Consider the following 14,911-nt stretch of genomic DNA (forward strand, 5'->3'; position numbering starts at 1 on the left):
GTGTTGTTAATAGTTGCCCCAGCCGGAGAACCAACAAATTTTGACAGCCAACATCCTGGACGGGAAGAGACGGCACTTCAGCCCAGGGGCTGAGGAGAATCACGGGGTGGGGCCCCGGGCTGGGGACAGACCTAGGCTTCCAGTTATTGCAGGCGGGTCACAGACCCAGAGGGTTGGTCGGTGCCTTGGGATGGAAGGAGGGCTTAGAGCATCCTGTGTGTGGTTGGGCCAGGGAGCTCTCTTAGGGTGCAAGTGCGTAAGTGTGCACGCATGTGCGTGCATATTGTATGTGCGTGCATCCGTGTGTGTGTGTGTGTGTGCCAGCACAGACAACAGGCATGCACACAGCTCCGACAGGCCGCAGCTTGGCCTTGGTGGCCCCCTCTAGGGCTCCTGCTCAGCCCATCCGCGCCCGGGCTGAGCAGGCATTAGAGCCCAGCCAAGCGGGGCGCGGCGGCGGGCGCAGGAGGTGGGGCTCGGGAGGGGAGGAGAGGCGAGGAAGGGAGGGAGGGAGGGAAGGAGAGAGGGAGGAGGCTCCGGGACGCTCTGGAGTTATTTGACAGGAGCCAGGGAAGCCGCAAAGAACCCGAGGACTGCTCGGTGCCGGGAGGGCAGCTGGACGAGTCAGGGCTGCCTTGAGCTGTGGAGAGGACCGCGAGCTGCCCCTCTGCCCGGCTCTCGGCCGCGCGCCCCGCCCGCACCATGCTGCTGCCCCGACTCTGCTGGCTGCCGCTGCTCGCGGGGCTGCTCCCGCCGGCACCCGCGCAGAAGTTCTCGGCGCTCACGGTGAGTCTCCGCCGGCCCCCGCGTCCCCGCGGTCCAGGCGCCCCGGCGCAGAGAGCAGGTGACCCCAGGGGAAGTGCTGCCTCCTTCTGCTGGAGGGGCTGGGGCAGGTGGGACCCCGGCGAGTCCGGGATGTGCGCTCCTGGCTGAACGGTCGCGGGCTGTTGAGGGTGCACGGGAGGTGGGGGTGACCTAGTGCCGCGAGTGGGCGGGAGTTGCAGTGCGCTCCCTCACTCCGGGTGGGCAGGGTCCCGCGCGGACATTGCCGTCGCCTCCCGCGTACTGTTCTAGGCGGACTCATCAGGCACTCGGCGCCAAGTCGCCCCTAGTCCGCTGCCCTGGAGCGCGTCTGTCTGTGGGCACTCCGCGTGGGTGCTTGCTGGGTGAAGAAGCTGCAAGCCGTGGGCCCTCCTTGTGGCGCACACGTTCCAGCTGAGCCTTCTGGAGACCCTCCGCGAGTGAGGTTAGGAAAAGCAGATGACATTGCAAACAAGGATCATTTGTCAGTAGTGTAAGGAGGCAGAAACAGGAGGGAGGAGGCGCCCCTGCGTCCTGTAGCCACTTTGCCCTCCCGATCCTCTCCCAGGGCCGGCTCTGTGCAGAGCGGCGCGCGCCCCAGCGCATGGGTCACCGCGGTTGACCGCTCTGTGTTTTTCTTTCTTAGCTGCATCTTCTAGGCGACGGCCTTGGCCGGCAAGGCGCATGGTGCCAAGCGCGGAGCTATGTTCAGGGGCCGCGCCAAGCCACCGGCCGCTGGCCCGGGCTGCATCTGCAGCCCCCAGCTCAGGCAGACCTCGTGGGCTTGCACTGTTTGCAAACCCATAATTAATGCAATCTGCAGAAACGAAAACATTCCACTTAAATGTGTTTTTGAACAAGTGCTTGAGAAAACATGAAGGTAGAGAGAACACCCCTGGTGGAGGGACGCTGTTAAGTGGCCGAGACGTGTCCTGAAGGCGTTTATTGTATCAAAAATAGAGGCTGTGGTCCGGTTCTGCTTTTCAGCAAATTTGAAGCACTCCTGTGAGCCTTTTTTTTTTTTTAAAGCAGTGTGAGGGGGGAAGGAGTTAGTGAGTTCATGGTTCATACCTAAAATTCTTCTGGAGCCGTCCTGGGTCCCTGCCTTGTGTCTCACAATGACTTGTAGATTAGAGACTTCTAACTGGAGGTTTGAAGGAGATTTTCACACGCTCGGCTTTCCCCGGAGATATTTTATCTCCCCAGACGGGCCCATCAGATAGCATTTGCTGCATGTGTTCACGTGTATACACATCTGCACATACGTGTACGCAGAGATGCGCACAGATAAAACCAGCCGCCTCCGTGATAGTGCACTAATGGGTTGGGGGGGGGGCCCGAGGCCAGTGCTCAGATGAGGCCCTCGGTCTTCTCCAGAGCTGGAGTGGCAGGTTCCCCACAGCGGCCACGGGTTCCCTGAAAGCACGAGAGGCAGCCGTCATCTGCCTGCCACGCTGGGGAGCCTCAGCCGGTGGTCCCTCCGCGGAGAAGCAGAATCCGTGTGGTTAGTTATTGGAACAATTTAAATCTCTGCAGATTTTCTTTTCTTCTTTCCCTCCCCTCTCCTAATTTAACCATTTGTGTGCAGCCTGCAGTCCTTGAGCTTCGCAAGTGGGTCCGCAGGGTCCCCAGCGATGCTGGCCTCACGTGGCACCCCCGTGGCGCAGCCGATTGGGGTGGGGGGTGGGGCTCGGGCATGGTGTCCCTTTTATTGCACCGCTCAGAAAACCTTTGGCTCTCAAACCGCATTTGCAAATGAAATGCTGTTTTGCTTTCGCATTGAGGAGAAAAGTTGAAAGCTGTAAAATATTTTGGCCAACGGCTTTCCTACCCTACCCCCAGCCTGGGACACCAGGAAGCTGACTGAGGATGGGCCCTGTGGGAATGTTACGTGTGCTGGTCACTCTGTGGTGCTGGGGTCTCCTCAGACCACCTCCTTGTGTGTGGGGATCTCTTCTGTTCCCGGAGGGGCGGCTCTCTCCACCACATTCACATCCGGCCTGTACGTCACAGCCGCAGCCTCAGCCCGTGGGGAAGGGGAGCAACAGCGAGGTGTCTTCTGGAGGCACGTTAACCGAACTTTCCTCTTCGTCACTTTCCTTGTCTGTAAACTGGGGATAAAGGCATAATATCTGTTTAGCACATTTGAGGATTTAAAGATAAGACTTTCAATATGCCCAGTGCCTGTTAGTTCTCCAGTTAACAGTGTATCTGGTGGCCCCCGTGAGATAGCTGTGGATACCGTTATTATCCACTTGCCCGTGGCTGTGTCCTCAGGTGTGCCTGGAGGACTGCCCCACAGTCCCTCCAGCTGTCACCGCTGCCAAGTGTGCCGCTTTGCTCTTGGTGTGTGCGTGAGCGTCGTCGTGTGCTAAGTTGTGTGGCCTGGACGGCCATCCTGGCTTCTCAGAACTACACGTCTGTCCCCCTGCCTCCTGCTCTGTGGGCACAGTGCAGCCGGACGTGTCCCTGGACCCTGTGCTCAAGACTAAGAAAATCTGCTTTCCTTGATCATTATGTTTTCCTGTTTCTTTGCCGTGAGACCTTTGTGTTGTTTCTTAGGACTCTCTGAGGGCTTGGCAGAGTCTTCCAGCCTCGATCCGACCTCAGCGTTACTTCCAATCAACAGACGATGTTAACCGTGTCTGTTCCACCCTGATTTGGGCTCACGTTTCTCTCTTCCTTGAAGAAGATGGTACATCCTAAAGCCAGGCCGTCTCCATTTTTCATGTGAGACTGGGAGTAATTCACAGTGTGAATCGCTGGTTGCACAGACAGGACCTCAACTCTTCTAGTTTGTCAGAGGTGAAGTTATACGGATTTCGACTGACCCCTGATAGACCCACACCTGAGCATTTTCTGTCGGGGCAGGGAGGAGAGCAGTACCCATGCTCCGTCCCAGAAGTGTCCGTGGTAGAGCTGTGGCTTTGTTTCAGGGCTAACTGGGTGCTTCTGTGCCCACACTTAGAAGGCAGGGTGCCTTTCCTCATTGCCAGGGGAAGGGGAGCGCCCACTGAGGGCGCCTGTGACACACATGCTCTTTCAGGGGACACCGTCTCTGCTTCCTCACGTCACCCGCACCACACTCTCACTGAGCGTTCTGTTGTGTCTACCTTCAAGAGAAGAGGGAATGGAACTGTAAGCCCCTTGGCATCAGAGTGGGCGTGATACTTCCAAATGCAACCTGAAATTGTTCCCCTTGCTTCAGGATCCGGGAGGGGGTGTCCTGGCACTGGTGTTGTGTTCCCTTTAGCGACTTTATAACTGGGCACCGCCTTCTCCCTTCAGGACTGGTTGACCATCATGACCTTCCCATGAGGGGCGCATGGGGAGGGCTCAGGACCTGCTGGTCAGGGGCAGGTGCGACCACAAAGTTGAAACAGCCGATTACCACCCCTGCGTGTATTTATTTGTTTTACAAGAGAGGGAAGGGACCCTGGCCAGTTGGGCCAGTGGTAGAGTGTTGGCCAAGCATGTGGAAGTCCCAGATTAGATTCCCAGTCAGGGCAGGGAGTTGACCATCTATCTGTTCTCCACCCCTCCCCTTCCCTTTCGCTTTCTCTCTCTCTTCCTCTCTCACAGACACAGCTGGAATGCTTTGAGCAAGTTGGCCTCAGGTGCTGAGGATGGCTCCATGGCCTCCGCCTCAGGCGCTAAAAAAACCAAAAATGGCTTGGTTGCTGAGCAGCAGAGCAAGGGCCGCAGATGGGCAAGAGAATGGCCCCTAATGGGCTTGTGAGGTGGATCCTGGTCAGGGCGCACGCGGGAGTCTGTCTCTGCCTCCTGTCCTCTCACTAAAAAGTAATAAAAAAGAAAAAAAGAAAAAAAGAAAGACACAGGGAAGGGGATGGGAAACAATATTTGCTTAAATAAAAATTTTAAATGCTTCCTTGTCAGCGTGTCCATGAGAAGATCTAGTATTGATGTTGCTGAAGCACCAACCTCAAAATGCCCTTCCGTTCCTGGCAGCTGTGGGGTGACTGGATGCTGTCCCACTCAGTGTCAGTGCTTGGGGGTGGGGACACTTCCCCCCTCCCACTGCCAGTGCTGTGAGTGCGCTGGACGCTCTGGGGAGGTGGCATCTCGCTCATCAGCCCGAGGCGAGGCGGCGGCAGAGCTGCTTGAGGAGAAGGAAAGGAAACAGTCAAAGCTTTCCAACCTAGAGACCCATTTACAATCAAGGCTTTCCAACCTAGAGACCCGTTTACAATCAAGGCTTTCCAACCTAGAGACCCGTTTACAATCAAGGCTTTCCAACCTAGAGACCCATTTACAATCAAGGCTTTCCAACCTAGAGACCCGTTTACAATCAAGGCTTTCCAACCTAGAGACCCGTTTACAATCAAGGCTTTCCAACCTAGAGACCCGTTTACAATCAATGCTTTCCAACCTAGAGACCCGTTTACAATCAAGGCTTTCCAACCTAGAGACCCGTTTACAATCAAGGCTTTCCAACCTAGAGACCCGTTTACAATCAAGGCTTTCCAACCTAGAGACCCGTTTACAATCAAGGCTTTCCAACCTAGAGACCCGTTTACAATCAAGGCTTTCCAACCTAGAGACCCGTTTACAATCAAGGCTTTCCAACCTAGAGACCCGTTTACAATCAAGGCTTTCCAGCCTAGAGACCCGTTTACAATCAAGGCTTTCCAACCTAGAGACCCACTTACAATCAAGGCTTTCCAACCTAGAGACCCGTTTACAATCAAGGCTTTCCAACCTAGAGACCCATTTACAATCAAGGCTTTCCAACCTAGAGACCCATTTACATGGCAACTAGAAACCCAAACATCTGGAGGAATCGCTTTAATTTTGATCCGAAGTCAAGACTGTAAATAAAACATGAAGCCACTTCTGGCCCCCACAGGACCACGGTGCACAGCACTAGTGTGACAGAGGAAGTGTCGTAAACAGCCTTCACAACAGCCTAGGGTTTTAGAATGGGCTGTTGTGAGACTGGCAGTGTTAGCTTTTGGCAAGGGTAGCGTCGATGTGTTTTTGAATGAAAAGACACCCTATTCCCCACACACAGTATAGACTTAGGGTAATGAACTTCCAGTAGAATCTTGGAATTAGAGGAAAAAATTAGGAAAATTATTTTCTGAGTTTATTTATAGAAAACTAGACTTATTACATCTAGGTTTTCCCCATCGACGGTGTTGGCAATGGGAGAAGATTTCACTATTCATATCTACACGTCTTTAGAGTTTGAATAACTATCTATTGACTACTTAACTGAAGCCCATAAGAGGAGAGGTTTTTAGAAAATAAAATTTTACTATATGAGCTAAGAAGAAACTATTCTAAAGGTGAAATATATAGTGGGCATTCTCATGTCTTTTTCTAGGCCCAGATTGGAGACCAGAGAGCAAAGTAAAATGTCACTCACATTTATATTGTCAGGATTAAAAAAAAATTACAAATGGAAATGTATACTGTACTATCTAGCTAAATTTAATTAGGACTTTCAACACACAGGCCTTTGCAGAATGACTACTGAAATCATCATTATATTCAGACTCTTATTAAATGTGACGTCACGAGGCCCATAACCAATTATGCTGGCATGTAGGAGGAGAGAAGGCCACAGAGGAAGCGAGGGCTTTCCTCCTTTGATAGAGGTATTCCTTCTTTTACTGTTGTCTTTCCTCTGGCCATCTTTTCTCCTTCTCCTTCAGACTCCCGCCGGTGACACCCACCCCCTCGGCTTCCTTTACCGCCCAGCGTCCTGATCATTGACATGATTGTTTCTGCTTTGCTCCTGGCTGAGATTCCGTGAGAGGTTCTACAGTTTCTATTCGTCTTATTCTCTCTTCTAAAAGCACTCGTCCGTCCCCCCTCTGCCCTGCCGGGCTCTGTCCTGGTGGCCAGCCGCTGCGGTGGGTGGGCCACTGCCGTCACTCTATCCCCAGCATCGTGTTACGGGCCCCGTCCATTAGCAAGCCCCATGCCTATGGCAGATTTTTTTTTTTTTGGGGGGGGGGTAAACCAACTCTTAACATTTGAGGTTGCTGGCAAAGGTTTCCAGTAATAATGAAGTTTCAGAAAGCACGAAGTTTTCAGCTAAACAGCGCTCCTGCGGTGCGTTTGATCACGGGTTCAGAGAGCTTCCACGGGCACCGTCCGCTAGGCCCGTTCCACTCCGGAGGGCTCAAGTGTGTCGGGGCTCAGTCACTTCTTAAAGAACACGTTCATCAGTCTGTTGGCAAAGAGTGATGCGGTCTATAGGTTGACCTTGTCCAAGTTGGGTGTTCCTGTTTATCTTCTACTCTATTCAGTAATCACGGTGCTAGAAATACACCCCCCCCCACACACACACGCACACGCACACGCACACACGCACACGCACACGCACACACACACGCACGCACACACGCACACACACACACGCACACGCACACGCACACACACACACGCACACACACACACACACGCACACACACACACGCACATGCACACGCACACACACACACGCACACGCACACGCACACACACACACGCACACACACACACGCACACGCACACGCACACGCACACGCACACGCACACACACGCACACACACACACGCACACACACACACGCACACGCACACGCACACACGCACACGCACACGCGCACGCACACACACACGCACACACACACGCACACGCACACCCACACAAGATGAGTGCAGTCACAGTCGACTTCCTTCTTGGGATTGGGAAAATCTGCCTGACTTCTTGTGCCTTTTCTGCCTGGTCAGGTCCATTCCACACCAGCTCACCATGGACCAAAACCAGTAGTGGACATAGACGTGTCCCTAGGGCAGCCCCCCTTCCTGTCCTGTGAGTAGGGACTCACGCCAGTGGCTGCTGTTGAGGTTGACTGTGAAGGATGCAACATCCCTGGGAACGACTCTGTGAATTCTCTCCCGTGAAGACCACGTTGAGCTGCACTTGGGAAGCCCTCTCAGTGGTGAACCCGGAGTGAGGCCATCCTCCTCCTATCAGAGGCAGCAGAAGAGGCCCCTGCCGTCCGTGGAGGCAGAGGAAGACTGGCCTGGCTCTTGTCATCTGACCGAGAGGGACCACGGGAGCTGGCTGAGAGCAGTGGCCTCTGTCTGCTGACAAGCCGACTACACTTTCCTGTGGACCAGGAAGCGCCTGTCGAGCACTCCGAGCAGTGACGGAAGGGGCATTACTGAGCAGCGAGGCTGACCACCTGGACTTTCCAGGGTCCCCTGAAGTTCTAGGGTAGGGCACGATTTGCGATTTTCTCCACCGACACTGTGTTCGCAGACACAGGCCACCGAGCCTTCCCAGTTTCGCTAGAAGTCTGCACGAGGAGCTTCTGCTCACGTGGTGACTCGGAGTCTAACCCCAGTGTTCAGTCTTTTCACATCTAATCACCTTTTCCGCCCTTTCTTTGTTCACATCTAAACCACTTTTTTTTTTTTTTTAGCCCCCCTTCAGAACCGAGCATAGACTTGCCTTTTCTTCCCTGTCTCGTTCTGGTCGCTGCCGTTCATGGTGCTCAGATGCCTCTCTCTTCATGGAATTTCATTCACATACCTGTACTTTTCTCGCTCTACCATATATATATATATATATATATATATATATATATATATATATATATATATATGGCATTGATGAAAAACCACACAATAAAAGGAAACATTGCAGCACCCCTTGGCATCACTTTTCTTATGGTTTCAGAGGTCATGAGTGTCCTTCCTGACATTAGAAGTCAAACCGATGTAAAAAGACTTCATAAGATACAGTCGCCCCCCCCCCCATAAGAACCGATCACTTTAAAATAGGAAATGGACATGCTAAGTGAGAACTGCCTCCTCTGTACACGTGCAGTTTCAGGAACTGGTCGAAGGATCTGAATGAAGGTCTTAGAGCAGCATTCTGTTTCCAGTTGTATATTAGTGCGTATACTTGGGTCTGTGCCATGAAGAATTTTTTTTTTTAGAAAACAGTACATTTAAAATTAGTTTTAAAAAAATGACCTTTGAAGAAAAGAAGTTATTTAGCGCCCTATCGTGGTGGCTTCTGGGTCCACGCTGTCAGATGGTGGCATTTGGAAGGTTCACAGCCCATGGAGGGGGTTATGGTTCCCGAAGGCGTGCTCCCAGTGGAGAGGGCACGCCTGGCCCTCTTTCTGTGAAGCGCCAGGCATTCGGCAATGTGTGACTTGTACCGCAAGCTCCCCATCATCTCTCATCTCAAAGAGCAGTCGTATGAAGCATTGTCACAGATCTGTTTAAGAGGGACTGTTACAGTTCTTCCCAGGGAAAGGCAGAGTCAAGAACAGACGTGGCGTCCCCGTCCCGTTCCCCCGTCCCCGCCTCCGCCCGGTCAGGACGCAGTGCTCAGCACGCCCTCCAGCCTCCTCCAGAGACACGAGCTTCTCAGCACGCTGGCGTGGCCGCCTCTGTTAGAGGTGCTGTCTGCAAGCAGGAGGAGGGGGGGAGAGAGAAGGGGACAGGCAGGAGAGGAAGGAGTCCCCTGGGGACGCAGCTGAGACCCGGAGTCATGGCCCACACCAAAGACCGTCCAGGGAAGGCAGACCCTGTCTCTGGAAAACACATGCACTAGGAGTTTTAGAGGTGAGATGAGAGAATACGATCGCCCTAGTGCCCCACGCTAAAGCCATTCACTGAGGAATAGAATGTGTCGTGAGGAGGAGTCTCCCTGGACCCTGCCAGCAGCTGTTGGCCGGGGATGGGGGGTGGGGTGGGGGGCTCTGTGAGGTTGGTTTCCATGAAGATTGAGATTCGGGTCATCATTCTAGAACAACTCATCTGCTGATGAGTCAACAAGAACGAGCTTTACGTGTTTCCCGTGGACCACTGTTCTTGGGTGTTTCAGGATGACGAGGTCGTCTGCAGGCTGGACCCCCGCCCTGGATCCTGAAGCCTTCATCCTCAGGCCGGGGTCCTCTCTTCTGCGTTTTGGAGAACTCTGAAGAGTCGATCTGCGGGAGGCATCTCAGCTGACCCGCCCTCTGAGCTGCCTCCGTGGGGCGCCGCTGGGTCAGCGCGGCCCTCAGCCCGGGCGCAGCACCTCGGCAGCTGGTCCCCACGCAGCACAGCGGGATGGCACCGGTGTGGGGTTGGCTGCAGCCCTGAGCAGCCTCCTGATCTGAGGTTTTCGTAAGCGCGTCTCTCCTGGTAGCCATCCGAGGGTTCCGCGCCCGTTGTAGTGCTGTGTGTCCTGCTCCTGACCCCAGCAAGCCGGCTGGGCCCTCCCTCTGCTTCACGCTGAGTTGTTGAGACTCCCTTACCTTCCCATGACCGGGTGGCCGCAGGACACCTGACAGACAGGCGAGCCTCTCCCCGAGGAGAGGACACTCCGTGTGGGTTTCCATTCACTACCTCAATTCCCTGTCCCAGGGGGAAGTCCCCAGGACATCTGGCTGCAAGCCTGTCCCCTCCTGACCCTCTGCTCGCCCGAACCAACTACTTCAACATAGTCAATAAGACGCCACATTGGACTCCCAAGCACATGTTACTGTGAATCACACTCTGAGAACTTGACACGAGTCTGGTGAATGACACTTGGTGAACCCCTCGGGCTGGCGGCCCCTCGTGGGGACACGCACGTGCTCCCAGTGGCAGGGTGGCTGTGGCTGGTACCGGGACTCAGACTCCGTGCAGCAGCAGAATGTCCTCCCTGGGCTCCGCCCTCTCGGGGAGAGAGTGCCCTGCTGTGTGCTGGGTGTACCGCCTGCGTCCCGCCTGCCGCCCAGCAGCGGAGGGATCTCGTGGGCGTAGGTAGCTGAGATTTTTGGAAACACCTCAGGGTAAGGAAGGTGAGTAACAGCTCCGACCTGAACGTACACGTCTGATCCGTCCTGGCTGCACCGAACCAGAGATGTGCTCATGCTCATCAGGCCTTCGTTCTTAAAAGATTTATGTTGCGCGGGGGGGTTTTGCCAAAGACAGTGCTTCCTCCTCATTCAGAGACGTAATCCAGGCGGGGCCGCGATCCCTCTTCTGCGTGCCTGGAGTCTCTCTTACCTGGGACACCCGTGGAGCACAGGGCGGTCCCAGAACCGGGCGTGGAGCCCTCTCCAGGGGTGGGTTATTCCACATCGGCCACAGGGCGGCGCCCGAGAGCAGCCCAGTCCGTCCCCTGGGGGGACAGGGGCTCCAGAGGGAGGCAGGGGCTTGGGGGTCAGGGCCACCAGCAAAGCTTCCGGCCCCTGGATGACAGAGGCACCACAGCCCTGCCACGAGCAGGAATTCGGACAACACAGGACTTGTCCAGTTTTAAAGATTTGACTCATGATGCAGAGTTGTTAAATTAGGGAACAGATAGGAGGGCTTTCTTTTCTTTCTTTTTCTTTTTTAAATGTTCCAGCACCTTTATTTGGAAGTCTGGGATATGCATATTAAATTCAGTGCTGTTACTCAGCTACCAGAGAAGTGCGCTGTAATTCTGGCTGGAATATCCGAAGTCAGTGGCTTCCCTAGGTTATCTGCTAAATTAACATCACATTCTGGTGTCTTCCTGACCGAGGTTCGCAGACAAGCTGGTTTCACCACGGGGTTTAACCAAGAAGAACAGCAGATCAGAGTGTGTGCTTCGGCGTCTGTCTCCTTCCTGACGAGCTCTGTCCTGGGATGTCGTCACACACGTTCATGGGAAGGGGGCACCGGGGGCTGACGAGACAGTTCTCAGGGAAAGAGGTGAATAAAATGAACATCCAGCATCCACGGGGTGTCTGCACCTGCCTGAAGGGGCAAGGGGATGTCACGTGAGGGCACAAAGTCCCCTCTGGTGTTGGGGGGAGCTGGGAGTGTCCTGGGGCAGAGAGCCGCCTGCAGAAGGAGGAAGCCTCCTGGGGGTCCTGGCAGGTGTGGGGAGCGTGAAGGCTGTGGGGGCGATGGGCCTCCCAGGTGCCAGAGCAGGGGCAGGCAGGCTCCGGGTGCAGCTGAGGTGTTGGGGGTGTAGACACGCTCCTCCGGTGCCCCTGTGACGTTGGGGGTGCAGACAGGTTCCCAGTACAGCTGTTGTGCTGAGCACAGGCCCTCCATTCTGGCTTTGCTTGCTGCACTGTTTTTACGGCAAGGACACACAGTGTTGCTATTTCTGGAACCCAGGCGGGGCCGGGGCAGGGCAGCGGACGTTGGGTCTAGTGTGAACGCACTGAATGTGAACCTTCTCACAGAACTCACAGTTCCACTGGTTCTCCTCGTGGCTTCCCTGAACAGAATCGGACCGATACGTTACAGGGGGTGGCGGGAGGGTCATGGTGTGGAGACCGCCGGGCCAGTTGGCTTCAACTTCGTGAGAGGCTGGGCTGTTTCCTCATTGGCTCCACCTGGAATTGTGGCGTCACGCTCCTCAAATTCACTTTCTGAGGAACATCTGATGCTCAGGCACCTTTTGGAGGTTACATGACAATCAGGTTAAAAACCAATGTGGGGAAACAGATTTTATTGTCAGTCCCGGGGGTGGCACTGGGACTTGCTGCTGTCCTGGCCAGGCTGTGGGGTGAGTGGCTAAGTTGTGGGGTCTCAGCAGGACCTGCTGAGAACCGACCAGGACAGGCTCGTGCGTGTGTGGGAAGTGGCTCTTCCGCTGCCTCCTGCCGGGTTCTGTTTATTCTGCAGATGGTGCTCAGGGCGGAGGAGCCAGCCCGGGCTGAGGTCTGCGGTCCTCCCTGAGCCTTCGCCGTAGCTGCGTCCCTGCTCTCCCTGTCCCACCCTGACCCGGCCGGATGCCTGCATCTCTGGGTCCTCACGGGTGTCCAGGGCGGATGTGTGTACACACGGAGCAGACAACAGTGCGGCCTCGGGTCAGTGTGAGTCCACCCTCCACACAGAGAGTCCAAGCAAGCTGCGAAGTGCCCACAGAGCCCGGTGGCCGCCGCAAAGCTGTCCTTCTGGGGCGTGGAGTCCTCCCGGAGCCTGAGGGGTTGGTGGCCGACAGGGCACTGACAAATGGCGCTCCTGTGGCACTTGCTGAACTGTAATTACTTAATTCCCATGTTGCCCCCGGGCCGCCTTGTAATTACCAAGTGACCTGGGGCACCACTGTGAACACGCAGGGCCAGGTTCTCACCACACACGTGACCTGGGGCACCACTGTGAACACGCAGGGCCAGGTTCTCACCACACACGTGACCTGGGGCACCACTGTGAACACGCAGGGCCAGGTTCTCACTGCACACACGTGACCTGGGGCACCACTGTGAACACGCAGGGCCAGGTTCTCGCCGCACACACGTGACCTGGGGCACCACTGTGAACACGCAGGGCCAGGTTCTCGCCGCACACACGTGACCTGGGGCACCACTGTGAACACGCAGGGCCAGGTTCTCACCACACACGTGACCTGGGGCACCACTGTGAACACGCAGGGCCAGGTTCTCACTGCACACGTGACCTGGGGCATCACTGTGAACACGCAGGGCCAGGTTCTCACCACACACGTGACCTGGGGCACCACTGTGAACACGCAGGGCCAGGTTCTCACCACACACGTGACCTGGGGCACCACTGTGAACACGCAGGGCCAGGTTCTCACCGCACACACGTGACCTGGGGCACCACTGTGAACACGCAGGGCCAGGTTCTCGCCGCACACACGTGACCTGGGGCACCACTGTGAACACGCAGGGCCAGGTTCTCACCACACACGTGACCTGGGGCACCACTGTGAACACGCAGGGCCAGGTTCCCGCCGCACACACGTGACCTGGGGCACCACTGTGAACACGCAGGCAGGTTCTTGCCGCACACGTGACCTGGGGCACCACTGTGAACACACAGGCCGGTTCTCGCCGCACACACGTGACCTGGGGCACCACTGTGAACACGCAGGGCCAGGTTCTCACCGCACACATGTGACCTGGGGCACCACTGTGAACACGCAGGGCCAGGTTCTCACCGCACACGTGACCTGGGGCACCACTGTGATCACGCAGGGCCAGGTTCTCGCCGCACACACGTGACCTGGGGCACCACTGTGAACACGCAGGGCCAGGTTCTCGCCGCACACACGTGACCTGGGGCACCACTGTGAACACGCAGGGCCAGGTTCTCGCCGCACACACGTGACCTGGGGCACCACTGTGAACACGCAGGGCCAGGTTCTCACTGCACACACGTGACCTGGGGCACCACTGTGAACACGCAGGCAGGTTCTCACCGCACACACGTGACCTGGGGCACCACTGTGAACACGCAGGCCGGTTCTCACCGCACACACGGGGTTGGGAGCAGTCCCCCAGACAGCAGGGGCCACAGCACGTCTCCACATCACCTTCGGGAGCGCTGGGGTGGGGAGAGCCTCTGTCCTGCCCGGCTGCACCCCCGGGACCAGAACTCCCGCCTGTCTGTCTGGGCCAGTTCCCTGCTGGAAGTCAGTGTGCCCAGGTGGGCAGGACAGTCGGCCCAGCGGAGGGGAAGCCCTGGCTTTTCTGGAAGTTGCTTCTTCTCCCGGTCCTTTTTCCGAGTCTGACGGGAACATTGGTCTTTCATTTATTTGTCATTGTTTGGTGGCCACCCCACCTCATGCTTCCGTCTTTCCATCGGGGGGCTCATGGCCCAGCGTGTGACCGGTGCTTTTCACTTCGATGAAAGGGGCACTGGTGGCCCCCATGAGAGACTCTGCCATGGAGTCCAGCACCACTGGGCCTCTTGGATGCGTTCTGGAAAGACTGCAGGGACCAGGGGGTGATGGGCGCCTGCAGGTATGGCCCAAAGGAAAGGCCACTGAGGGCTCCTGTGTAGGAGGACGCCTCACTGTAGCTCAGAGTCTGGTTGTCAGACAGCTCAGGTTGGTGGCAGGAGGACTGAGCCGGCCTCTTGGGGGAGGTGGGTCCACCCTGGCCGCCAGGGGCTGGGATGCTGCCGGTCCTGGGGCCCGGGATCTGATGTGGGCTGTGTGGTCCTGATTCCTGCAGCAGCTACGGAGCTCAGTCACCTGTGCTGCAGAATCAGAGAACGCCGTGAGCTCCGTCCGTCCTTGTCACCACTGTTCCCTCCTGGCTGTGGAACTGACATGACTCCTGGGTGGGGGCAGGGAATGAAGGCCCCCCCAGCTGGACCAGCCCCTCCTGTGCCTACCTCCCTGGCTCTTTGCAGCTCTGCTGCAGCCCTCACCACGC

General features: G+C 56.1%; 1 protein-coding gene across 2 annotated transcripts in view; it reads left to right on the forward strand.

The window, feature by feature from the left end:
• The first annotated feature begins 530 nt into the window (after positions 1–530).
• Positions 531–14,911, forward strand: part of SMOC2 (SPARC related modular calcium binding 2) — a 159,282-nt gene continuing 144,901 nt past the window's right edge. For both annotated transcript variants that reach the window (XM_066247721.1, XM_066247722.1), the window contains exon 1: positions 531–786. In XM_066247721.1, the coding sequence (XP_066103818.1) occupies positions 703–786 (84 nt within the window). In that variant the 5' untranslated portion in view covers positions 531–702. The remainder of the gene's footprint in view (positions 787–14,911) is intronic.

The sequence above is a fragment of the Saccopteryx bilineata genome, chromosome 12 (assembly GCF_036850765.1).
Source record: "Saccopteryx bilineata isolate mSacBil1 chromosome 12, mSacBil1_pri_phased_curated, whole genome shotgun sequence".
NCBI lineage: Eukaryota > Metazoa > Chordata > Mammalia > Chiroptera > Emballonuridae > Saccopteryx > Saccopteryx bilineata.